The following is a 22382-nucleotide window of genomic DNA, read 5'->3' as shown; positions in this document are numbered from 1 at the left end:
TAGCATTTGTGTGAGTTCAGTCACCATACAGCACAAGATGGTCATTCACTCAGAAAGTTACCAGAAGATGGACAGTTGGAATATGTATACCTATAAAATGAAAAAGAAAAAAGAAATCTAGGTGACTCAACAGACATTTGCTCCTAAAACAGAGTTAACCAACCTGTGTCTCGCGGGAGCCAGCTTTGTCTGTGGCACCTGCAAAATGCAAAATGCACAAAATAATAATGGCACTTGAGAAACTTCTGCAAAACCAGTTGTAGTAAATCTGCCTACTGAGTAAAAATCAGGGGGTTTCTTCACAGCAGCTGATCTCAAATGAGGAGGAAGAAAGACAGTGAGTGACGCAGAGCTTAATAATTAGCAGGTCTCCAAACAGGAAAAACTGCCTTCCACCTTTCATTTTGGTTTGCAATTTTATCTCATACCAGGAATGCCTAAACTATAGTCAACCTGTTTTCATTAACTAAAACAAACGGCAGCAACCTTCATCTTAACTATGAGGGTGAATCCAAAGACTGCAGATTCCATAACGTTATCTTTGTGAGACAGATCTCTTGGATAAAGACAAGGACGGCTGTGGACTGCACTGCAGAACTAAGGACTTCAAGTTGCCTATGAGCTGCATTCTGGCTACTCTTGGTGTACAGACTGAATGCCAGCTTTTTTCCCTAAAAGTCCCACGAGAGAAAGGATGAAAGCTCGTCTGTCTGCAGGAAGGAAGCTTCAATGCTCTGAAAGCTAAGATGACAAATTAAAGTAATACATACAGAGAGTGAAGTGAAAATGGGAAGTGTGGGAAAAATATTTTCACATGACTACTCTGGGACTAACCAAACAGTTGTCTCCGACAGCATCTTTCCTGATCCATGTCCTTCCCAATGATTCACCACATTAGATATGTGGATTAGGACAGATTAGCCTGTTGATCAAGATTACAAGCAGGACAGTGCCAAACCAATCCATCTCACAACTCACATATAGGAGATATAGCTGAGTGTAGCTCAAGGGTCAGTAACCCCCGGCATGGGTGCCACGAGTGGCATGTCGATGAAAATCGGCTCATGTGAAAGGCAGAAGCTAAGCACCACACCTCCTCCCCCATGCAGCCGGGAGCTGGCTCAAAGCCATGCTGCTTGTGGGTTAACAAAAGCCCAGCTAATGCTACCAATCACCACCTAAATTAGGCGTGTCCAACCCACGGCCCGCGGGCTGCATGTGGCCCTGGACAGCTAGTAATGCGGCCCCACAAGATCGTAAACTTTTAACATTATTATGTGATTTATGTACATTAACTATATTATATATTTTATATGAGGCCCAAGACAATTCCTCTTCACTCAATGCAGCCCAGGCAAGCCAAAAAGTTGAACACCCATGACCTAAATGGTAAAGCTCTGCATCTTCATTTATTTACAAATGAAGATGTTTTAAGTAGGATTATTAGTGACCTTAAAAAGTATCACTGACACTCTGACAGTATATAGAGGTCAAAAAGATGAAGTTTGGCACTGCCTCAGAAAGGTTGCTGACCCCTGATGTAGACTATAGTACCAATGAAATTCAGGCTCACTGAGAAGCTAATGGGAACAAATGCTTTAACATCTTCAGGCAGAATGCTTAGAAATTTGCAAAATGCGTGACAGACAAAAATGAAAACTTGGCTCTCCTGTGAGGTAGTTAAGTATTATACCCATTTTACAAATTGAGAAATTGAGGCAAAGAGAAAGGAAATGACTGAAGACCATACAGGGAATTGAACTAACACTACCTAGTTCTTCAGTCCCATGCTCCAATTACTAGACAATGTTTCTTCTTGCAGACATATAGAAGTAACTGATAACACAGACCTCTACATAGATATTAACTTAGTTTCCCATGGCTGCTCAGGATAGTGGTGCATGGCAGTGATTGCTACTTTCTCTCAGTGGAATGACTATCAATGGGGAATTTCAATAGCATCTTGTTCTTGCAAACAGACCCAATGAACAAGTGGAATCTGTAGCAAACTAAAACAATCACATAATCCTCTTGCCTTCACTGTTTGTTATCACTCATTGCGTTATGTCAAAACGTAGTCTATGTTCTTTGGGTCAGGGATCAAATCTTATTTGTCTATGAAAGGCCAGGCTTACCCATGCACTGCACAGCACCAGTTAGTGGAGCAGTGCTGGTTATGATAGCTGGGGCAGATGTAGTAGCTCATGTTCAATCTGTCCAGCTGAGCTGGTAAGGACAGAAGTTTTTTAACCCCCTTTTTCTCCCTCTCCAGTTCTAGCTGGAAGTATTAGTGTCTACGTCTGCCAAGCAGAAACTCTGAGCAGCTTAGAAAATGAACCTTCTTAGATACTGTGATAACAATGCAGCCAGAAGTTAGAACTGAAGGAGAGGTCTTTGGGTGTTCTATTTGGTTTTCATGTCACTCTCATCAGCATGTTATTTCCCCTCCTCACTATGGTCTGCACAGCACCTGTCCAATTAGGATTGAAAAGAACACCTACCTGAAGGGCCCTGGAGCCCAGGTGGTCCCTGGGGACCTGGAGGACCTGGAGGACCAGGTGGTCCCATTACAGTTGTGCCTGGAATTCCAGGGATCCCTGGGATTCCTGGGGGGCCCTGGGGTCCAGGAGGTCCTGGTGGCCCCTGAGGACCATTGGGCCCTGGAGGACCAGCCTTTTTACCTGCAAAACACAAGAAAAAGTTTAAGCTCCTCTGCCTTCTGAGCAAGTCACAAAAAAAGTTCCACGTTGTCCTCTCTGAACCCATCCATAAGACAGCAGCAGGTAGCTTCCTAGTGAGTGAGATGAAGGAGGAGTCAGGATCATGTTTTCACATTCTGTTCCAACAATAAGCCAAACCACAGCTGGTGAGAGACAAGGTAAAGAAAGTAACTGAATATGAAAGAAGCAGGTCCCTTATCAAACAGATTACTTGAGGTATATATAATTTTAATAAGGACTAAGCGTTCTACAAGGCTATTGTGTAATTTAGATCAAAAAGGAGAGAGAGAGAGAGAGAGAGAGAGAGAGAGAGAATCTATTGTCCTGGACCAAGAATTCTGAGACAAATATGGAGCTGAACCTTCTGTTCTAAACATCCAATTCACCAGTCTGCTTCGAAATCCTCTTGTATTGTGTTCGTATGGGAGAAACGTGCAATGAACATTAAATTTGGATGTTGTAGGTTAGCAGCTATAGGAGGGGCCAGCAACCTTTCCAAAGAAGAAAAGTCATGAGGTTGATTTTAAGGAGTGAGAAGGTCAACATACTTGTATCGACCATCTGATGAGGCGTAACGCCAAGTTCAAATTTAAAAGGTCTGATTAATGCTGTTTCCACAGTAGCATTAAACTGATTTTATTAGCCTCCAGAGATGTCCCACAATTATCCCACAATGCCCCACAGCTGTACCATCTGTGTGCTTTCACCTCTGCTGCTCTGCAGGTGTGCACAAAGTAGGAAACAGAAAACTCAGCATGTTGAATTCATTTCTTTATCATTAGTGTGGCGATCATATCTAGCCATGAAAGAGCCCCAGCATGCAGCCATCAGAAAAGTAAAGGTCTCATTTCTGCTGGTGGGCTAGGCCCTGCCCCACTACACCACATGGCAGCTTGGCTGTTAGAACCAGCCGGGGTATATCAGACAGCAGGACGATATATCCTGCCCTGCCTGGGGCAAAGGCTTTTTCCTGCACAGGATACAACAGGGGAGGCAGAAAAACTTCTTTTCTGTGCTTCACATTTATGTTGGGCACCCACCTCTGGCACCATGCAGTCAGGAGCCTAGCCCCCAAATGAACCATGTGGCTAGCCCTCCCCCAGGCACCATGTGGCTGATGGGCTAGCTCCTACCCCACCACACCACACCACATACTGGCTGTGCAGTGCAGACCATGTTTTCAGGCAGTAGTATGTCCCGGCATGCACAGGGTGAAGGCTCCTGCACCTCATATTTTCTGTGTGCTCACCAAGAGCTGGGGGGCTGGTTCCCCCATGGCAAAGATTTTCAGGGGCTGGCTGGTCCCTGTAAGACAACACGCACTGGGGGATGGCTCCCCCAGTGGGAAATATTTTTGGGGGTGTTGCCAGGGGGTTAGCTATTAATAAACGAGGTAACTGCACCATGTCAACAGGAGCAGGAACTCACCCCTGCCGGCTAAGTTTAGCTGGGGGGCCGTTCCCCAGCCACACCTATTTTCAGGGCTGGCTCCCCACATAGGTACACCACCCCCGTAGTACTCTCCCTTCCCAAAGTGTAGTGGCCTGTTTGCTGTATTCCCACTGGGGAAAAACTGAGGGACCTTTTGACATGATTCCCTCCCTGTGCTTCTGCATGTGATCTGGTTTTGATCCACTATTATCGCAAACACGTGGGACTGAAGTTCCTTGCCTTGTAAAAGGTGTTCTTTCCCTGGGGGAAATCTGAGGCACCTGTTGACATGGCACAGTCAGCTGTGTGCTTCCAGAGCACAGTTTCAAAGAGGGACTCAGAAGCTGAATCCCACCACCCATTTGGCTTTCTTTCCCTTGAGATTCCCTACTTTCCTTCTTTATGAATAACATTATGTCTTCCCCTATTCATATGGATCCAGATTCTTCCAGTGTTTGGTGTTCTTTCATGGGGGGTGGGGGGGGGAAACTAGTTGAGCAGCCTGTTGACATGGTTCAGTCATGGTTTTCTTTCCCCTGGGATTAGTTTTCCTTCTTTCCTTCTGAAAAATGGCTGTTTTCAATGGGAGGGGAATGAGGGCAATTCAGTCTGGGAAGATGACAGTGGATGCTCTCAGGACAAATTTGGTTAAAATTTCCATCATGTGGATGACTCAAATTTTCTCATCAGGGAAAGAGACTTCTGAAAAATGTCTGTCTGTTTTCAAAGGGAGGGAAATGAGGGCAATGCAGTGTGGGAAGATATCACACACCCACAAATCACTTGGCTCAATCTAATTCATGACCTTCCCTCCCCACCCTTCCACTCTCCGATTTGCTCACCTTGATTATCTTTTTCTGATTTGTCCTCCTTGCTTACTGTTTTTGGTTCTCTGTGCCTTAAATATTGAATCTGTTCTGGTCTGGCTATGGTCTGAAGAAGTGGGCCTGTCCCACGAAAGCTCACCTAATAAACTATTTTGCTAGTCTTTGAAGTGCTACTTGATTGCTTTTTGTTTTGATAGTGTATAGACTAGCACGGCTTCCTCTCCGTTACGATCCACAATCACTTGTGGGGCATTTTTTCCCCCCACAGAGCACCACCGAAAAAACCCAGAATGCAATGGGGCTGAGGAAATTGTGGGATAGGTTCCCACAATGTTCTGCGGCAACCACGAACTTCAACAATTTAGTATCAGAGAGGTAGCCGTGTTAGTCTGTAACTTCGAGAACAACAAGAAGTCTTGTGGCACCTTAACAGATGTTTTGGAGCATAAGCTTTCATGAGCAAAGACCCGCTTCACCAGATACATGAGTGGGTGGGTGGTTTCAGATGGGTATTTGAAGAGTGGGGTCCCAGTAAAAGGAGGGCCAGAGCTGACAAGGTCTATTCAGCAAGGTGGAAATGGCCCAGTATCAACAGTACTTATCAAAAGAGGAAAAAACAAGTCAGATCAGACAGGGGGACGTGAACCTTTGTCGGAGTCTAATGGGGAGATATTAACACCCAGGGCAGAGAAGCTGCCTTTGTAATCTGCGAGCCACTATCAGTCTCTGTTTAATCCTTGGTTAATGGAGTCAAATTTGCAAATAAATTGCAGCTCAGAGATTTCTCTCTCCATTTTATTTTTGAAATTTTTTTGTTTCAGGACTGTCACCCTTAAATCTGCCACTGAGTGTCCAGGGAAATTGAAGTGCTCTCCCACAGGCTTCTGTACATTACCATTCCTGATGTCTGATTTATGTCCATTTATTCTTTTACGGAGAGACTGTCCAGTCTGGCCAATGTAAATTGCAGTGGGGCATTGCTGGCACATGATGGCCTACATTATATTAGTAGATGTGTAGATAAGGAGCCCCTAATGGTATGGTTGATGTTAGGTCCTGGGATGATGTCAGTGGTGTAGATATGTGAGCAGAGTTGGCAGCGAGGACTGTTGCAGGGGTTGGTTCCAGGCCTAGAGTCACTGGTTTGTGATTCGTAGTGGCTGGTGAGGATTTGTTTAAGGTTGGCAGGCTGTCTGTAGGCGAGGACAGGCCTGCTTCCCAAGGTCTGAGAGAGTGAAAGATCATTGTTCAGGATGGTTTGTAGATCACTGATGATGCGCTGGAGAGGCCTTAGGTAGGGGCTGTATGTGATGGTCAGTGGTGTTCTCTTGCTTTCCTTGCGAGGCCTGTCTTGTAGCAGGTGGCTTCTGGGTACCCGTCTGGCTCCATCAATCTGTTTCCTCAACTTGTAGGAAGGTGCAGATACTCAACCCCGATTTGATAAAACCCACTGTCACAAAGTCAACTTTATTTCATAATGAAGACGTAGCCTCAGTTGTTCAAAAAATGGTTGCCCACAAAAGGGCAGCCAAAGAGTTGTATGTACCTCCAGAGCCAGAGATTACACACGTCTGAGCTACAGCCTTCTGGAAATGCAGGCTGGGTGACTAGGATACCCTTGGAAATAATATATAGGCTGAAAAATACTCTCCCGATGAACACTGTCCCAATAGCTTATCCACAGTCTGGGGGCACTGAATGGAGAAGAAATCCCATTGATTTCTTAGAGGAAAGAGAACACAGTGCACTGGCTGGGCTCTCTGAGTACCCCCTGCACATAAGTGAACCACCTCCCCCTGGTAATAACTGCCTACTTCTGATATATGCTACTCTAGTTAGTCCTATAGCCCAAGACATGCGAAGGGTTCATCTAGATTTATACCCCCCAAGATATTGTGTGTATGTGTGGCTATAGGGGACCACAAGCTAAATATGAGTCAACAGTGCGATGGTGTTGCAAAAAGAGCAAACATGATTCTGGTATGCATTAACAGGTGTGTTGTGAACAATACTCGAGGAGTTGTTCTTCTACTCTACTCTGTGCTGGTTAGGCCTCAGCTGGAGTATTGTGTCCAGTTCTGGGCACCACAGTTCAAAAAAGATGTGGAGAAATTAGAGAGGGTCCAGAAAAGAGCAACAAGAACGATTAAAGGTCTAGAGAATGTGACCTATGAAGAAAGGCTGAAAGAATTGGGCTTGTTTAGTTTGGAAAAGAGAAGATTGAAGGGAGACATGATAGCAGTTTTCAGGTATCTAAAACGGTGTCATAAGGAGGAGGGAGAAAACTTGTTCTTTCTGGCCTCTGAGGATAGAGCAAGAGGCAATGGACTCAAACTGCAGCAAGGGAGGTTTAGGTTGGACATTAGCAAAAAGTTCCTAACTGTCAGGGCAGTCAAACAGTGGAATAAATTGCCAAGGGAGGTTGTGGAATCTCCATCACTAGAGATATTTAAGAACAGGTTAGGTAGATGTCTATCAGGGATGGTTTAGACAGTACTTGGTCCTGCCATTGGGGCAGAGAACTGGACTCAATGGCCTCTCGAGGTCCCTCCCAGTCCTAGTATTCTATGATAATACAATTATTGCTTACGTTTTTCTTTACTAAAAACATAGGAAATTAACACTGCCCAGGGAAAGAGAAGTTACTCACCGTAGTAACAATGGTTCTTTGAGATGTGTCCCCGTGGGTGCTCTACGATAGGTGTCGGGCTCGCCCCGGCGCCACAGATCGGATCTTTCCAGCAGTTTCTGCCGGACCACGCATGTGCCGGAGCGCGCTGCTCCCGTGCGCGCTCCCGGCCACGTGCGCGATCCGGTCCCCGCCAGTTCCTTGACCAACCGCCTCGGATGCTCCTGAAAAACACTAAACAGAGATCCGAAGCGGGGAGGATGGGTGGTGGAGCACCCACGGGGACACATCTCGAAGAACCATCGTTACTACGGTGAGTAACTTCTCTTTCTTCCTCGAGTGTCCCCGTGGGTGCTCCACAATAGGTGACCACCCAGCAGTAACCCAAGAAAGGAGGTGGGTAATCGGGTTATGTGCAGCTTGCCCCCGAAAGGACCGCTGTCGAGAGACGGGTATCCTCTTGGAATACCCTGCGTAGGGCATAATGCTTGGCGAAGGTGTCATAGGATGACCATGTCGCCGCTCTGCAGATTTCTTTTAGCGCAATGCCCTTGAAAAAGGCTGTTGATGCCGCCACCGCCCGGGTGGAGTGAGCCCTAGGCGGGGCCAGTAAAGGAGTCTTTCTAAGTTTGTAGCACATTTTTATACAGGATACGATGTGCTTCGAGATTCTCTGAGAAGAGAGACCTTCTCCTTTTGATCTGGGAGCGAGAGAGACTAGGAGTCTATCCATTTTTCGGAAGGACTTAGTCCTGTCTATATAAAAAGCCAGCACCCTCCTCACGTCCAGGAGGTGTAGGCGTGCCTCTTTGTTGGAGTTATGAGGCTTTGGATAAAACGAGGGTAAGACTATAGGTTCATTAATATGAAACTCTGAAGAAACTTTCGGAACAAAGGCTGGTTGCAGCCGTAAGGTTACCGCCTCCTTCGAAAATACTGTGCAGGGTGGCGTTGCCATAACTGCCGCAAGCTCGCTCACCCTGCGAGCTGACGTGATTGCAAGAAGGAAGGTCGTCTTTATCATAAGGAGATGGAGGGAAACTGTGGCTAAGGGTTCAAACGGTGGTCCCGTTAGCGCGTTAAGCACCAGGTCCAAGCTCCACGAAGGTGGAAGCGGTTTCCGAGGGGGGTACAGGTTTACCAGCCCCTTCAGGAACCTGGTAACCATGGGATGGGCGAACACCGTGGGCCCTTCCTCTTCGTGTCGGAAAGCCGATATAGCAGCAAGGTGGACCTTCAAGGAGGATAGGGAGAGTCCGCCTCTCTTGAGGTCCAGTAAGTATTCTAATATTACAGGTATAGGCACAGCAAGGGGAGCTAATTGCTTGGTAGAACACCATGCAGTGAATCGAGTCCATTTCTGCTTGTAGGTCTTCCTGGTGGAAGTCCTTCTGCTACTTTCCAGGACTTGTTGCACTCCCTCCGTACATGTGCTCTCTATGGAGCTGACCCATGGATTAACCATGCTTGAAGTCGCAGGCTTCGGGGGTGTGGGTGCACTTTAGACCCCTGGGCTTGCGTGAGCAGGTCCGGCTCCACCGGAAGGGGCATCGGTGGGCGGTCCGACATGCGCAGGAGTAAGGGAACCATTACTGTTGATCCCAAGTTGGGACTACTAGGATCATGTGGGCTCTCTCTCTCCTGGCTTTCTGCAAGACCTTGTGGATGAGCACTGTGGGAGGAAATGCGTAGAGCAGGGGGCCCTTCCACGAGATCGCGAATGCGTCCCCCAGGGATCCCCGTCCCAGTGCTGCCCTGGAGCAGTATTGTAGGCACTTCTTGTTGCGATGAGTGGCAAACAGGTCTATCTGGGGAAACCCCCATGCATGAAAAATTGGTCGTAGCAGATCGGAACAGATCTGCCACTCGTGTGTGAGCGCGAAGTGCCTGCTCAACTGGTCTGCCTGCAAGTTGTGAGCGCCTGGTAAATACGAGGCTTTCAAAGTTATATTGTTGGTGATGCATCAGTTCCACAGGCGGACTGCTTCCGCACATAAGGCACAGGACCGAGCTCCGCCTTGTCGATTTATATAAAACATGGTGGAGGTATTGTCTGTATTGATCCCGACTACTTTGCCTTGTATATGGTCTCGAAAGTGTTTGCAGGCGTTGAACACTGCTCTGAGCTCCAGTATATTTATGTGCAGCTACTGTTCCGTAGGGGACCACAGTCCCTGAGTCACCTTTTCGCCCATGTGTGCTCCCCACCCTATGTGGGAGGCGTCGGTGGTGAGAAAGATAGATATTTGTGGTTGATGAAAGGGTACCCCTGTCAGCATGTTCTTGGGGTTCACCCACCATTGCAGGGATCTGCACACCTCTGTCGTCGGCGACACCACCCTGCGGACGGTGTGTGCTGCCGGTTTGTAGACGCTCGCCAGCCAGTGCTGCATGCTGCGCATATGCAATCTGGCGCTCTGTACTACGAACGTTGTTGCTGCCATATGGCCTAGCAGCTGTAAGCACGTTAGAACCGGCACCGTGGGGCTGAAGGTGACGACTTGTACGAGGGAACCAATGGCATGAAAGCGGGCATCTGGTAGATAAACCCTTGCTGTGATGGAGTTTATGCGTGCCCCTATGAACTCCATGTCCTGTGTGGGGTCGATCTTTGACTTCGCCAGCTTGATGACCAGGCCCAGCGAAGAGAACGTGCCTGCTGTAACGCGTATCATGCGTAGTACCTCTTCCTTCGAGGCCCCTTTCAGTAGGCAGTCGTCCAGATATGGGAATATAAACACCCCCTGTCTGTGCAGGTAAGCTGACACCACTGCCAGGGTCTTGGTAAATACTCTGGGGGCCGAGGAGAGGCCGAACGGCAGAACCTTGTATTGGAAATGTTCTTTGCCGACCATAAACCGGAGAAAACGTCTGTGAGCCGGGTGGATTGTTATATGGAAATACGCGTCTTGTAAGTCGAGGGCTGCGAACCAATCTCCATCGTCCAGTGCTGTAAGTATAGAGGCGGCTGTGATCATCCGAAAGTGTTGTTTGCGCAAGTACTGATTGAGGCCTTGAAGATCTAGGATGGGCCTCCAGCCTCCTGTTTTTTTCTCTGTAAGGAAGTATCTTGAATAGAACCCTTTCCCTTGGAGTTGCTCCGGCACTCTTTCCACTGCCCCTATGAGCTTAAGATGGTCTACCTCCTGCTTGAGTCTCGCTTCATGGGAGGCGTCCTTTAGATGGGGCCTGGGTGGAGGTCATGGCGGTGGGAGCGACTGGAAGGGGATCGCGTAACCCGTGGCTATGATCTCCAGTACCCATTTGTCTGTGGTGATCTTTTGCCACTGGGCGTAGAATGGTCGGAGGCAATGATGGAACATTAGCTTTGGATGAGATTGCGCGATGGTAGTTTTTTTTGATAGTGCAGCCCTCGATCTGTCCATCAAACTTGTTGCCTTTAGCCCTGCCCCGAGGATGCACGGCTCTGTTGGGAACATCGCCTGGGAGTTCTGTACTGTTGGTGCTGTTGATGCCGCCCTTGCTCGTAGCGAGCACGCTGGGGTTGATACGGGTATCGTCTTTGCTGAGGGTAATACTTTTTCTTCCTGTATGGAGGGGTATAAATCCCCAAGGTTCTGAGAGTAGCCCTTGAGTCCTTACTGGAATGAAGGACTGAATCAGTTGATTCAGCAAACAACTTTTGTGTGTCAAAGGGGAGATCAGCGATCTTCGCCTGCAGATCCCTCGGGATACCCCATGTCTGAAGCCAGGATTCCCTGCGCATGACCACTGCCGTAGCCGTTAAGCGTGCCGCCGTATCTGCTACGTCCAGGGTGATCTGAACTCCTGTCCTCGAGGCTGCGTAGCCTTCCTGCACAATGGCCTTCAGCACCGGCTTCTTATCCTCTGGAAGCGAGCCCATGAGGGTAGTCAGCCTGGAGTAATTGTCGAAGTTATGGTTCGCTAGGTGTGCTGCATAATTTGCCACTCTCAACAGTAGGGTAGAGGAGAAGTAGACCTTTCTGCCGAATAACTCTAGCTTCTTGGCATCTTTGTCCGTTCCCCCTGTCTTGTACTGAGAAGTTTTCGACCTCTGTTGAGACGATTCCACCACCAGAGAATTTGGTTGTGGGTGACTGAACAGGAACTCCATGCCCTTCACCGGGACGAAGTATTTCTTATCCGCTCTCTTGTTTATAGGTGGAGCAGACGCAGGGGTCTGCCATATCGTGGTAGCGGACTCCATACCTGCTTCGTTGAGCGGAACAGCTATTTTGGAAGAGGCCAGAGGTCTCAGGTTTTTGAGGAGCTTATGGTGCTTCTCCTGCACCTCTGCTGTTTGGATGCCTTGCGTAAAGGCCACCCTTTTAAACAGCTCTTGGAACTGTTTGAGATTGTCTGGGGGGTGGACGTCCCCTGGGGCCGTAGCCTCGTCGGGGGAGGATAGAGAGGAACCACTAGGGTAAGCCTCTCTGGATCCCTCTGGGTCCTGTTGACGGTGATACATCTTCTCACTGGAGGCTTGCGAGGGGAAATCTCGGGGTCCCAGAATCAACTCCCCCTGAGATATTTGCGTTTCCGTCCCCGTCCGCAATTGCCCTCGGGGATAGTGAACCGTCTGAGGGGACCTGTCCCTGGGGGTATGCCTATGGTGTCTATGCCCCGCATGATAGGGGCGACCATGGCAACACGGGCACAGTTCCTGGGATGGAGACCTGGAACACTCTCGAGGCGCATACCCCCGATGTCTGGGGGAGCAAGATCGTCTGGGTGATTGAGACAGTGGTGAGACTGATTTGTGATAGTACTCCAGGGGGTCAAATCCCAGAAAAGGCGAGGGTGGCCCGAGCCATGGTGACGCTGGCTGGAGGAACGGGGAGGGAGGCTCAGGGTAGATTGGGGGAGACCCCTGCCTCCTTGTTGGAGTTCGCAGCATAAGGGGAGGGCTTAGAGAGAGCAGCCCTGTCTGGAGAAGGGCTGCGGTGCCGGGCTTTCTCTGCTGCCTTTCCCCTCCCCTGTGGGGCTGACTCTGCCCCTTTCCGCGCCGGGGATCTCGGCCCCGCTGTCGGCGCCGTGCTCGGCACGCTTAGCTGCGGTGCCGCGCGGGTGGTCTCCCCCGGTGCCTGCAGGCTGCGTGCCTGCGAACTCTGCACCGTCGGCGCCCTGGGGGTCTTTGCCGCTAGCTGCGGTGCCGCCGGTTCCAGCGCTTGCCTGGCCGCCGCTCGCCTGGCCGCCACTCTGCCCGCGGTGTGGGCCGGCTGTTTGATTATCGGAGGCTCAGCCTCTGCCACATGCGCTTCCGCGCCGCCGCCGCTCATTTGTGATTGCGGCTGGGGGCTATGTGCTGCACCCGTTCCGCTCGCTGTGGCTGCTGACAGGGATCGGGTTGGCGAGAGCGTCCTCCGTTTTTGCACTGATGGGGGAAGGGAAGCCGCCTTCCTTTCATGGGCCCCTGCGGGTCCCTCTTGTTGGGGCCACTCCGGCACGTCTGGCTGGAGGGCCTTATCAAAGAGCAGCATTTTTAGCCGCATTTCTCCGTCCTTCCTTGCTCTAGCCATGAGCTTTGCGCAGAAGGAGCATTTTTGGGTGACATGAGATTCCCCCAGGCACCTAATACACTGACTGTGCCCATTGGAGGCCGGCATAGCTTCGCGGCATGACTCACACTTCTTGAATCCTGAAGAGGACATTGCGGTGAGTCTTTGAGTTGTTAATAGGGTACGTAGCACCTTCTCTGTGCTTGTTCCCCTCTCGGACCCAGCCTGCTGTGGCAGGAGGCCTAATGGCCTTACGTGCCCAAGCCTCCGCTGCTCCTCTTGTTACTAAGGCTTTTATATACTTTTTTTTTTTTTTTTTTTTGCGCACAATAAGAAAAATAACAAGCTAACTTAAAGACTGAAAGACTGAAAAGAAACTCTAAAAACACTTAAAACATTAAATACGCTGACTCTGGCCGCAGCCTGAGCGGATTCCGTCTGCAGCCAATGGCGGTTAAGAAGGAACTGGCGGGGACCGGATCGTGCACGTGGCTGGGAGCGCGTAAGGGAGCGGCGCGCGCCGGCGCATGTGCGGTCCGGCAGAAACTGCTGGAAAGATCTGATCTGCGGCGCCGGGGCGAGCCCGACACCTATCGTGGAGCACCCACGGGGACACTCGAGGAAGAATCTTAATTCAGTCTCTTTGTGCACACATATAAAGAGGGAAATTAAGAGATTTCAAAATTTGGTTTTGTTCCAAATCAGGACAAAAATGGCAAAACCTCAGAATTTTTGCGAAACAAAATATTGTGAAAATATTTTTGATGATAAAATTATACCACGAAAGTTAAAATGTTGAAGTCAAAATGAAGCAAAGATGATTACCCATGAAAATTTTGATTAAAACTGTGTGAAATGTTTCAATTCTATCAAATCAGTATTTTCTGATAGGTGATTTCTCTCTTTAACATTTTTGACCAGCTCTATTTTTCCCCACCAAGCCTGCGTGTCATTCAGTGCACCAACTGGGCAGAGTCTGGGGATGAATCAGAATTGCTTACGAATGAGGCTGATTTTAAGTCCCTGCTTTCTTTGTTGCAGAAGCTGAACGATGTGCAGTGAATAAGGTACGGATTAGAGGTATACAGGAGATGGTTTTGTGATTAAGGTACAGGTTGAACCTCTCTAATCTGGAACTCTCTCATCTGACAATCTCCGTAATCTGGCATAATTTAGTTAACCAGGCGACCACTTCGCATGGGGGTGTCCAAGTTCCCTGTGATCTCAAAGTTTTTTAACAGCCACCAGCCCTAGCTCTCAGTGTTCTGTACCGTTATTTAGCTGTAATTTAACCCTAAATGTTTTCTAAGAGCCCAATAAGCAGTAGAAGTGTTGGTAATGTGCTACAAAATACTGACCTCCGGTCATCTGGCAAATTCTCTCATCTGGCACCAGTCAGGTCCGAAAGATGCCAAACAAGAGAGGCTCAACCTGCAGGTGAATCCAAACAGAACTAACTTCCATCCATAACCTGCCTATGTGATACTGAGTAAGTCATTTAAACCAAAAGCATGGCATGTGGCTGCTAGTCAGTTCCACGTCCCTCATTTTCTGCGTGTCCAACTTGAGACACCTGGAGGCCTTTCCCCCTCAGTTCCCCTATCTGTAAAATGGGGATAAATAATGCTCTCCAAAACTTTATTGGAAATAAATTCATTATTGCTTGTCAGGCATTCAGACTGAGACAGTAAGTACTTTGTATTAGTTGCAGGCTTTGCAAGATGTGCAGTGAACAAGGCAGGAGCTACTAACAGCATGACGAGGATGCCAATGCTGAAGAGCTGTCTCATTCCGGGAGCACTGTCCAGCTTGCATGCTGGATGACGCAGTGATCCCATGGAAAAAAGAGAACCAAGTAAAGACCATCACAATGCATATGTAAAAAGAGATCTGATTACGGCTGTCTGTTCAACTTCAATACTAGCACATCCTAACGTCTCAGAGTTTGATATAAACAGTTTTCTTTTAATGAAGCCATTTTTAAAAGAAAACTCATATTTTTACAGCAAGTCTTACTCTAAAGAGTGTTACAGACTTATAGGAATCTTTTTTACTCATTAAGGAAATGCAGCCATCTCCGGGATAGAATAGAAATAACTGTTTATTGGACCACAACAACAGTACAGGACAGGAAATAAAGACTACTGGAATTGTTTCTAAGGAGGCTACTGCATTTCCTTCTCTGCTTCGGTGTGCCCTAAGCACATCCCATTGTCTAGCAGTTAACGAGGATGCCCAGAATTGGAGCTGCTGTGCTATTTACCTACAACTGATCACCCTACCTTTCCTGAGTTGTCTGAGGGAACATGCAGGCATTTTTATTTTCATTAGGTGGCGCCAAAGTTTGTTTCTTGTCTATCTGAAATGGGAGTTAGTTATTAAAATGAGCAGTCTACATGCATCTGATGAAGCGGGTCTTATCCCATGAAAGCTTATGCTCCAAAAAAAGCTGTTAGGCCATAAGATGCCACAGGACTTCTTGCTGTTTTTGCAGATACAGACTAACATGGCTACCCCTCTGATACTTGTCACCATGCAAGATGGTATTTGTACAGCTTAGTGCTGTATACTGAAGTGACAGCTAACTACTTTTGTGAAATACTAGAAGTTCTCCCATTCTCTCCCCTCAAGTTCCCTGTGCCTGCTCTTGTATTTCGAGTCACAAGAAAATTAAAACCAAAATTACCATATTTTAAAAGCAGAAATTTGATTTAAATTACATTATGGAAGAGTATCTATTTCAGGAGGATAGACAGAAGGTGTAAAATCAGACAGTGATATTGTTGCTAATATTTCTGTTCCAATTAGCACATATGCCTATTCCAATCTGAACTGGCAGGTAGATGAGTACTCTTTCAATATCCCAGCTCTCCTCTCCTTTAGGAGAATCACACACTTTTGAAATTATCTCCTTCAGTCAAAATTCAAATCCTTACACGTTTCCCCTAAGGCATTTTTAGTACATTTCCTTTGATTTCCATTATTCTCTATTCTAGACTACCTTAATATGCAAATATGCACCTAAACCAGGTCCACTGTTGTCTGGAGTTCAAGATATATATGAGAATTGCATCACCTGGAAGATGGACAAGAGCACTCTTCAGCTTTGGTGAAAAGGGCAAGAAGGTGATGCGTGGGGATGACACAGATAGTGTTCTCAATGTCACAAAACAAGTTACATAAGCCACCTGCTTGGGCAGAATTCCACCCATACTTGAAACCCTCTGCCCACAGGAAATGAGCCAGAGTTATTGAGAAAGAGACATAGTGAGAGCAAGCACAAACACATGTATGCTTGAAACTGTGCACATAAAGAAGAAGAAATCACAACATGGAAATGCATTGGAATATCCTTTCAAAAACTCCTGAAAGTATTCAGTGTTTGACTCTGCGCCAAAAGTGAAAGCTGATCCTTCTGGTTAAGTAGATGGCATCTGCCTGGCTCCTGCACAGCAGACAATGCCTTGCGTAGAGTTGCCACAATCCATAAATCTAGCTAGATTTAAGGGATTCCTCACGCAATCACCAAAACTCTCACAGAATAGCTTTATAAAAAGTATGCCTTGATTAACTGATTTCCAGATTACCAACTCTGCCTTCAGCTGAATGCACCAGGCTGCACATAGACATTGTCTTTCTTAAAAGCAGGGAGAATTGAGACTTTTACTGTTTTGGGACATGCCAACTGATAATCACAGTTTTTGCAAAATATATCAGCACCACAGAAAATGAAAAATATTAATTAATACAGCACTATAGTTTTCTTCCTCTGCAATGCCAAAGCTGTTAAAATGTCATAATGATCACTTTCTGTGAGCCTTTAGTTCTACTGATGATACATGAGAAGGATTAAGGGTCCACATTTTTTTTTTAGACTAGGTCTTTAGAAAGACAATAGTTAGGGCGCCTTTCAGAGAAAATGTACCAGAGTTCCCAACTGCATTTAGCATCAGCTACTGTTTCAGATTGTTGGTCAACAACGATGAGGGTGGGGCTGAAATCAAAGGGTGGTGGGACTAAGGCCCATTTCAGCTCCTACGCAATTTGCTGGGAAGAGGTTGGCACTGCCTCTGAACCTCAAGCAGGTGCCCAGCAATGCTGCAAGATGCTGTCCTACAGTTCTTTAACCTGGGACTACAACATGTACATTTTGAAACTGTCACACCCTATGTTAAAGCACATGCTTACCTCCATCCTTATTTGGCAAGTATTTACATATAATATTTGAAATTAAGGACACAAATTCACTGGTGAATAAGTATGGACTTAAGCATGTGCTTAATTTAAATGTATGCATAAATGCTTTGCAGACTCACATCGTAGATCAGAATTGTGCTCTCTCTGAGCCTGTGCATCATATTTGGAGGTATCCTAACACCCCACATAACATTTTTGCCCCCTGCCAAATGTACAACATTCTGTAAATGTGCACCAGAGCTTACAGAGCACACAAGAAGGGTACTTCATGGGTTGCGAAGGGAAGAGTAATGGTAGGTAGGTAGGCATTGCTTCTCTGAAACCAGTTTCTTGACATCAGACTTTTGAGAGGGAGTCTATTAAGCAACTAAGGTTTTTTTTTTTTTTTTTTGATTTGTTAGATTCCTAATGGGAAGTCTGTGCAGAAACAAATACTTCAGAAGATGGTTGCATAAATAGCAGCTCTCAGGTGCTATCCCACTACAGCTCAACTGGGCTAAAGTGCTGGGTGACCATCTGTCCCGGTTTCAGTGGAACAGTCCTGTATTTGGGATGCCAGGATGGTGTCCTGATTTATTCTGTCAAAAGGGCTAATTGCCCCATATTTTCAGGTGGCTGCCGCCCGCTTCCCCTGGCTGGGGGGGCCGGGAGCTGGACTCATCTGCGGCTGCCCCACCCCCTAGCTTTCCCTAGCTGTGGGAGCTGGACCCATGCAGCAATGCAGCTGTCCCCCAGCTTTCCTCGACTGGGGAAGCCAGAGTTGAACCTGTGCAGCACAGCTGTCCCCAACACCCCCAGCTTCCCCTACCTGGGGGAGCTGGAGTGCCAGCACGGTGTCCTCCAGCTGGAGGAAGCTGGGAACTTCACTGGGAGGGTGACAGCCCCCACAGGGCAGCCACCTCCTGACTCCCAGGTAGGGTAACCATATATCCCGTTTTGGCTGGGACAGCATCATTCACCTTGTTCCATATTTGGGCAGGGGAGATATGGTCACCCTATAAAGTGCTAAGTTTCTTAATTAATACAAAATAACTTTTAAATAACCACTTTTAAAATAAATCACTGAATATTTTGAACAGCTTGAAGTATGCGGTATTAGAGTTTGAGCTAAAGCCTTGAAGTCAGTGGACTTTGGCTCATAACCATAAAGACATGCTGGCTAAAAAGTTAAAGTTATAGCAGACGAAATCTATGCTGAAAATCACCTTTGTGAAAATAACATGATGAAGGACAAACAATCAATGATGGCTGAGTCATGGGCCAACCTAACTGTATTTGCAAACGTGAAAGCCTGGGAATTATTTGTATATTATGCAGCTAATTACAACTGCATCCATTATTCTGCCTTTTCTGAACAGTGTTGTGCCAGCTTTTAGAGGAAAAACATCAGTGAATATCTATCTTTCCAAACATGAACTGCTCAATAACACAATCACTGCTACAGAAGAAGAAAATTAGAAATGAGGCTAGATATACCTAGAATGATAGTAAAGATGCTATTTGTTTGGTATCCGTATTGATCAAAGAAAGTTCACAGACAAAAGTAGCTTTTCATTTACTAGAGAGAAATAACTACAGCGAGCAATTAAATTGGAATCTTAACTTACCTTTTTTCTTGTTTTTAACTGAACTTGAACCTACCAAGAGAAAAAAAAGATGACAATGAAATTCACAGTAAGTGTTCCCTCGATAACAATAAAAAAAAAAATTAAGAAGGTGGCTGAAATGCGATTTGAAGCAAAACAACCTAGCAAGGTAAGCCAATGCTGTGGAAGGCATAGCCTTATGGTCATATGATGTATCAGACCCAGGCACTTTTGTGGAATCTTCCTACTGTGCTACCTTCACTCAGACTGATGATCTGTAAACTATGATAGTTGATACCAGAATTAAATACAGTGAATTATGGTGAAAATTTCTAACAGAATTTCTCTTGGGTTAACTAAACCATGTTTCTGAGACACAATTCTACGATGGAAAATACTTTTCACCTGTGGGGAGACAGCTATATGAACACAGGTAACCAAATTTTCACCTCAGCCTCTAAACTGCTCGCAGTTTTGGACATAGGCTTTGATTGTGCTCCCAGAGAATCTGTTTGGCTACGTTTACACTACAGTGATCTGTCGATGGAAGTTACAGTTGGAAGAGCTCTTCCAACAAAACCTCTCTTGACAGATCACATCCACACACAAAAGTGGATTGAAAAAGCCATCCGCTCTGTCAGCAGAGAGTGGCTGGACTGCCCGATTGCTTTCTCGACAGAATGGCCAAGTGGAAGCACAGCAGACAGAGCTGCCCAGTGACCCAGAAGCCTCGTCTGTTGATAGAGGGCCCCTGGAGCATCCACCCGGCTTTTTTGTTGACAGATTCTGTTAAGAAAGGCATTCTGCTGTGGGAGAGGCAGAAGGCTGTTGACAGAAGTACCAAGTTCTGTCAACAGTATGTCAACAGAACACATTTTTAGTGTGGATGCTCTGCAGGTTTTGTTGACAAAACTCCAGTTTTGTCAAAAAACCCTCTAGTGCAGATGTAGCCTATGTGTAAAAGCGGGGTCATGTGCATGCAAACATTGGTACATGAAACTGCAAGCACAACTGCTGAAGCATGGCTGAAAATCTTTTAAAAACGTGACTGACGAGTTTAATTTTCAAGTGTTCCCTTTTAGAATGAACTTGGTCTTCAGTATAACTGAATGTTTTCGTTTACGACCCATGTGCGTGACATATGAATTTCCAGTATAATTTAATGGAATGGACACTTAGAGTGTCAGCATTTCCAATGGTCAGTAAATCACAGGATTAATTTCTCATCAGTGACTTTGTGAAGAAAACAATCTTAAGAATGCCTTGCTCAAGAACCTTCACCTAGTCAGGTAGGAAAGTGTTGGCCTGATTCTTAAGCACCTTTTTACACTCCACATCCCTGCCTCACTCACTCTTCCCCACAGCCCTTGTTTCTAAACATTTGAGGAGTTCCAATAATAGTTTCCCCACTGTGCAGACAGGTTGAACCTTTTTTAGAACTAAGTAATTAACACCATATTCCACTCCTTGCCAGTGTCAAAGCCTTCACAAAACCCTCCATTAAAAGCTTGGTTTACTATATTCACTTTTGCCAAAGGGAAATCAGAGCTAGTGCTTTGAAAGCTTTGAGAAACTATTGTGTCTCTGAGATTCTCCAATAAAAAGCTTTCTTGCTAATCTCTCTATTAGATTTTCTAGCACCTGTACAGAAGGCCAGTGACCTAACATAGCTTAGTCTTTTTGTCCATGGGTGCACTTACACCTGCTGCTACAAAAGGGGAAGGAATTTCGTCTATGGTAAATTAATGAAGCAGTGGCTCCCGGACTGTCGTCTGTGGAACACTTGATAATGATCGGTCAGAAAATGGATGGTCGCAGGATTTGGTCTCCTCTTTGGTTCCAGCTGCTATCATGTGATAAAAATGCTGAAAATGAATACACTATTTCCTAATATTACTTGTTCACATAAGCTATTGTACTTTCCACATGGGAGTTAACAGACTGACGGTGGGAGTGAAGATGGCCTGTGTATCCCAGAGGGCAGCATACATGAGAAATTCTATTAAGGTGTGGTCCAAAGAAACCACTGCCACAAACAATGAGGAGGTGGTGGAGATGGAGGGAGACATGGGGTGGGGATGGAGAGACTCCAGCTGTGCCATGAATCAGGACCTTTTCTGAGACTCCACTGCAATCTAGCACGTGCTACAAATGGATGGGCCAGATGAAGGAGAAGGTAAGTGGTGTCTGCACATATTTTTCCCTACAATGCTGAAATGTAAAGATGGCACCCTTACCACCCCCAAATTAGCAGGACTTGGGTATTGACTTTTCACTGTTTGACTAATACAATAAAAGGCAGAGGTACAACCAACATGTAGAGGAGTTTGGAAGTGGGCATGATCCTGCTGGGATAGTTATGTGCACAATTACCCATCTGCCCATAGATTAAAAAGTCATATTTGGCCATAAATGCAAGGTAGTTTAAGATACCAAACTGGAGTCCGGCTGAGGAAAGACTCCAGCTCCAAAGGTACTACCAGTACCTTAAGATATCTACATTTTTGAGGTAAGGATGGCATCAAAGACGGGGTCAATTGAGAACCTGTGGAAGACAGCTTTGGTACAAATGCAGCTGGTACCGGGCACTTGGCATGGGAATTAGTTTGCTTTTATCCCATCTGTACTTTGGTGTAGCTGACTTTCATGTTATGATTACGAAGTGTTGTTTGGGGATGGGCTGAGAACTCTTCTCAGCAGTGTCTTTGATGCTTCAGATACAGGTACCAAGTCTGTCTTAGAGAACTGGTCGTCTTTGTTGTTGCAGTACTGGCATCACTTGGAGCCCAATGGAACTCCCTTTGAGACCTGAGGTGTGGGTAGCCTTCTTGTACTTTGGTGACCGAGGCCTTCTGCACTCCTTACATCATTCTACTTGGAGAGAGACATCCTGGAGGACTTCAGTACCACAGATGTACTCAACCCTGCAGTATCTCCTGCATCTCTAGCAGGCTCTGCTGACTGAAATTTTGATGCAGATGAGGCACTAGTGGTACTGGGAGATATATCTAGAGTCGGTTCTCAACCCCTGGATCTAAAGGTGAGGGTAAAGCTTGCTCCATCTTCCTGTTTTTTTAGAGATTTACGTTTGAAGGACATGCAGATCTTGCACTTGCTGGGGACACAAGTATCACCCAAAGAGCAGAAACACTTGAAATGCCAGTCACTGATGTGAATAGCCTTAGGGTAGGAAAGGCATCTGTTGAACCCTGGGGAGCCTGGCATTCCTGAGTCAAACAACAGCAACAACAATCTCTAGAAAGGAAAGCTCATAGCAACTATCTAATTTTTTATGGAACCCAAGCCCTGCCAGCCTGAGTCTGCTGACCTGAGCCAGCCAAAGATTTTTGTGACCCATGTGTCGCAACAGTCGCAGTCAGGTCAGGAGCACAGCCAAGGGCGGGACTGGAGTCCCCCAAATCCACAGGCTGGGACTCCCGACCTGGTCTCCATCAGCTCTGCTGCAGCCCATCCCCCTCCCGTTAGTGGTGTGTGCTCCTGCCCTGGGCTCC

At 46.7% G+C, this 22382-nt stretch overlaps 1 protein-coding gene across 8 annotated transcripts in view; it reads right to left on the bottom strand.

Annotated features, from left to right (window-relative positions):
- EDA (ectodysplasin A) overlaps positions 1 to 22382 on the bottom strand; it is a 170625-nt gene that overhangs the window by 13859 nt on the left and 134384 nt on the right. For 6 of the 8 annotated variants that reach the window (XM_075008024.1, XM_075008027.1, XM_075008031.1 and 3 more), the window contains exons 3-5: positions 18892 to 18921; positions 2502 to 2681; positions 164 to 198 (exon numbers count right to left, since the gene is read on the bottom strand). In XM_075008024.1, coding sequence (XP_074864125.1) covers positions 164 to 198; positions 2502 to 2681; positions 18892 to 18921 — 245 coding nt within the window. Of the gene's footprint in view, positions 1 to 61; positions 91 to 163; positions 199 to 2501; positions 2682 to 18891; positions 18922 to 22382 lie in introns of all 8 variants that reach the window. The other 2 variants (XM_075008025.1, XM_075008029.1) reach the window with 1 other exon arrangement.

The sequence above is a fragment of the Carettochelys insculpta genome, chromosome 13 (assembly GCF_033958435.1).
Source record: "Carettochelys insculpta isolate YL-2023 chromosome 13, ASM3395843v1, whole genome shotgun sequence".
Taxonomy (NCBI): Eukaryota; Metazoa; Chordata; order Testudines; family Carettochelyidae; genus Carettochelys; species Carettochelys insculpta.
This window is presented reverse-complemented; position numbering and strand designations above follow the sequence as displayed.